This window comes from Eimeria mitis, genomic scaffold, assembly GCF_000499745.2.
Source record: "Eimeria mitis Houghton genomic scaffold, Emh_scaff3049, whole genome shotgun sequence".
Classification (NCBI taxonomy): domain Eukaryota; phylum Apicomplexa; class Conoidasida; order Eucoccidiorida; family Eimeriidae; genus Eimeria; species Eimeria mitis.
Window position 1 is genome coordinate 358 of NW_013571395.1, and position 402 is coordinate 759.

At 53.2% G+C, this 402-nt stretch overlaps 1 protein-coding gene across 1 annotated transcript in view; it reads right to left on the reverse strand.

Annotated features, from left to right (window-relative positions):
- The window catches only part of EMH_0061720 (uncharacterized protein), a gene marked incomplete at both ends in the record, with an annotated part of 852 nt that overhangs the window by 347 nt on the left and 103 nt on the right, over positions 1-402 (reverse strand). Inside the window, one exon of the mRNA XM_013497953.1 lies at positions 200-400. Coding sequence (XP_013353407.1) covers positions 200-400 — 201 coding nt within the window. The remainder of the gene's footprint in view (positions 1-199; positions 401-402) is intronic.

A 402-nucleotide genomic window follows, 5' to 3' on the forward strand; every position in this document is an offset into this window, starting at 1 on the left:
CAGGGTTAGGAAAGACGTTATGTTTAGGAATTCCTTTGCTGCAGCAGGTGCTGCAGCAGACACAGCAGCAGCAGCTGCAGCGCGGGGACGGCACCAGAGGTATTGTGCTGCTGCCAACGAGAGAACTAACAATACAAGCAACAGATATATTTAAAAAAATTTCTCAACTCTTTCCTTGGCTTACTGTCTCAGCTCTTACAGGTATTCTTATTTTCTCCTGCTGCTGCTGCTCCTGCTGCTGCTGCTGCTGCTGCTGCTGCTGGTGCTGCTGCTGCTGCTGGTGTTGTTGTTGTTGTTTTGTTGTGGCTGCTGCTGGGGTGCTGCTGCTGTTGTGGCTGCTGCTGGGGTGCTGCTGTTGTGGCTGCTGCTGGGGTGCTGCTGCTGCTGTTGCTGCTGCTGCTG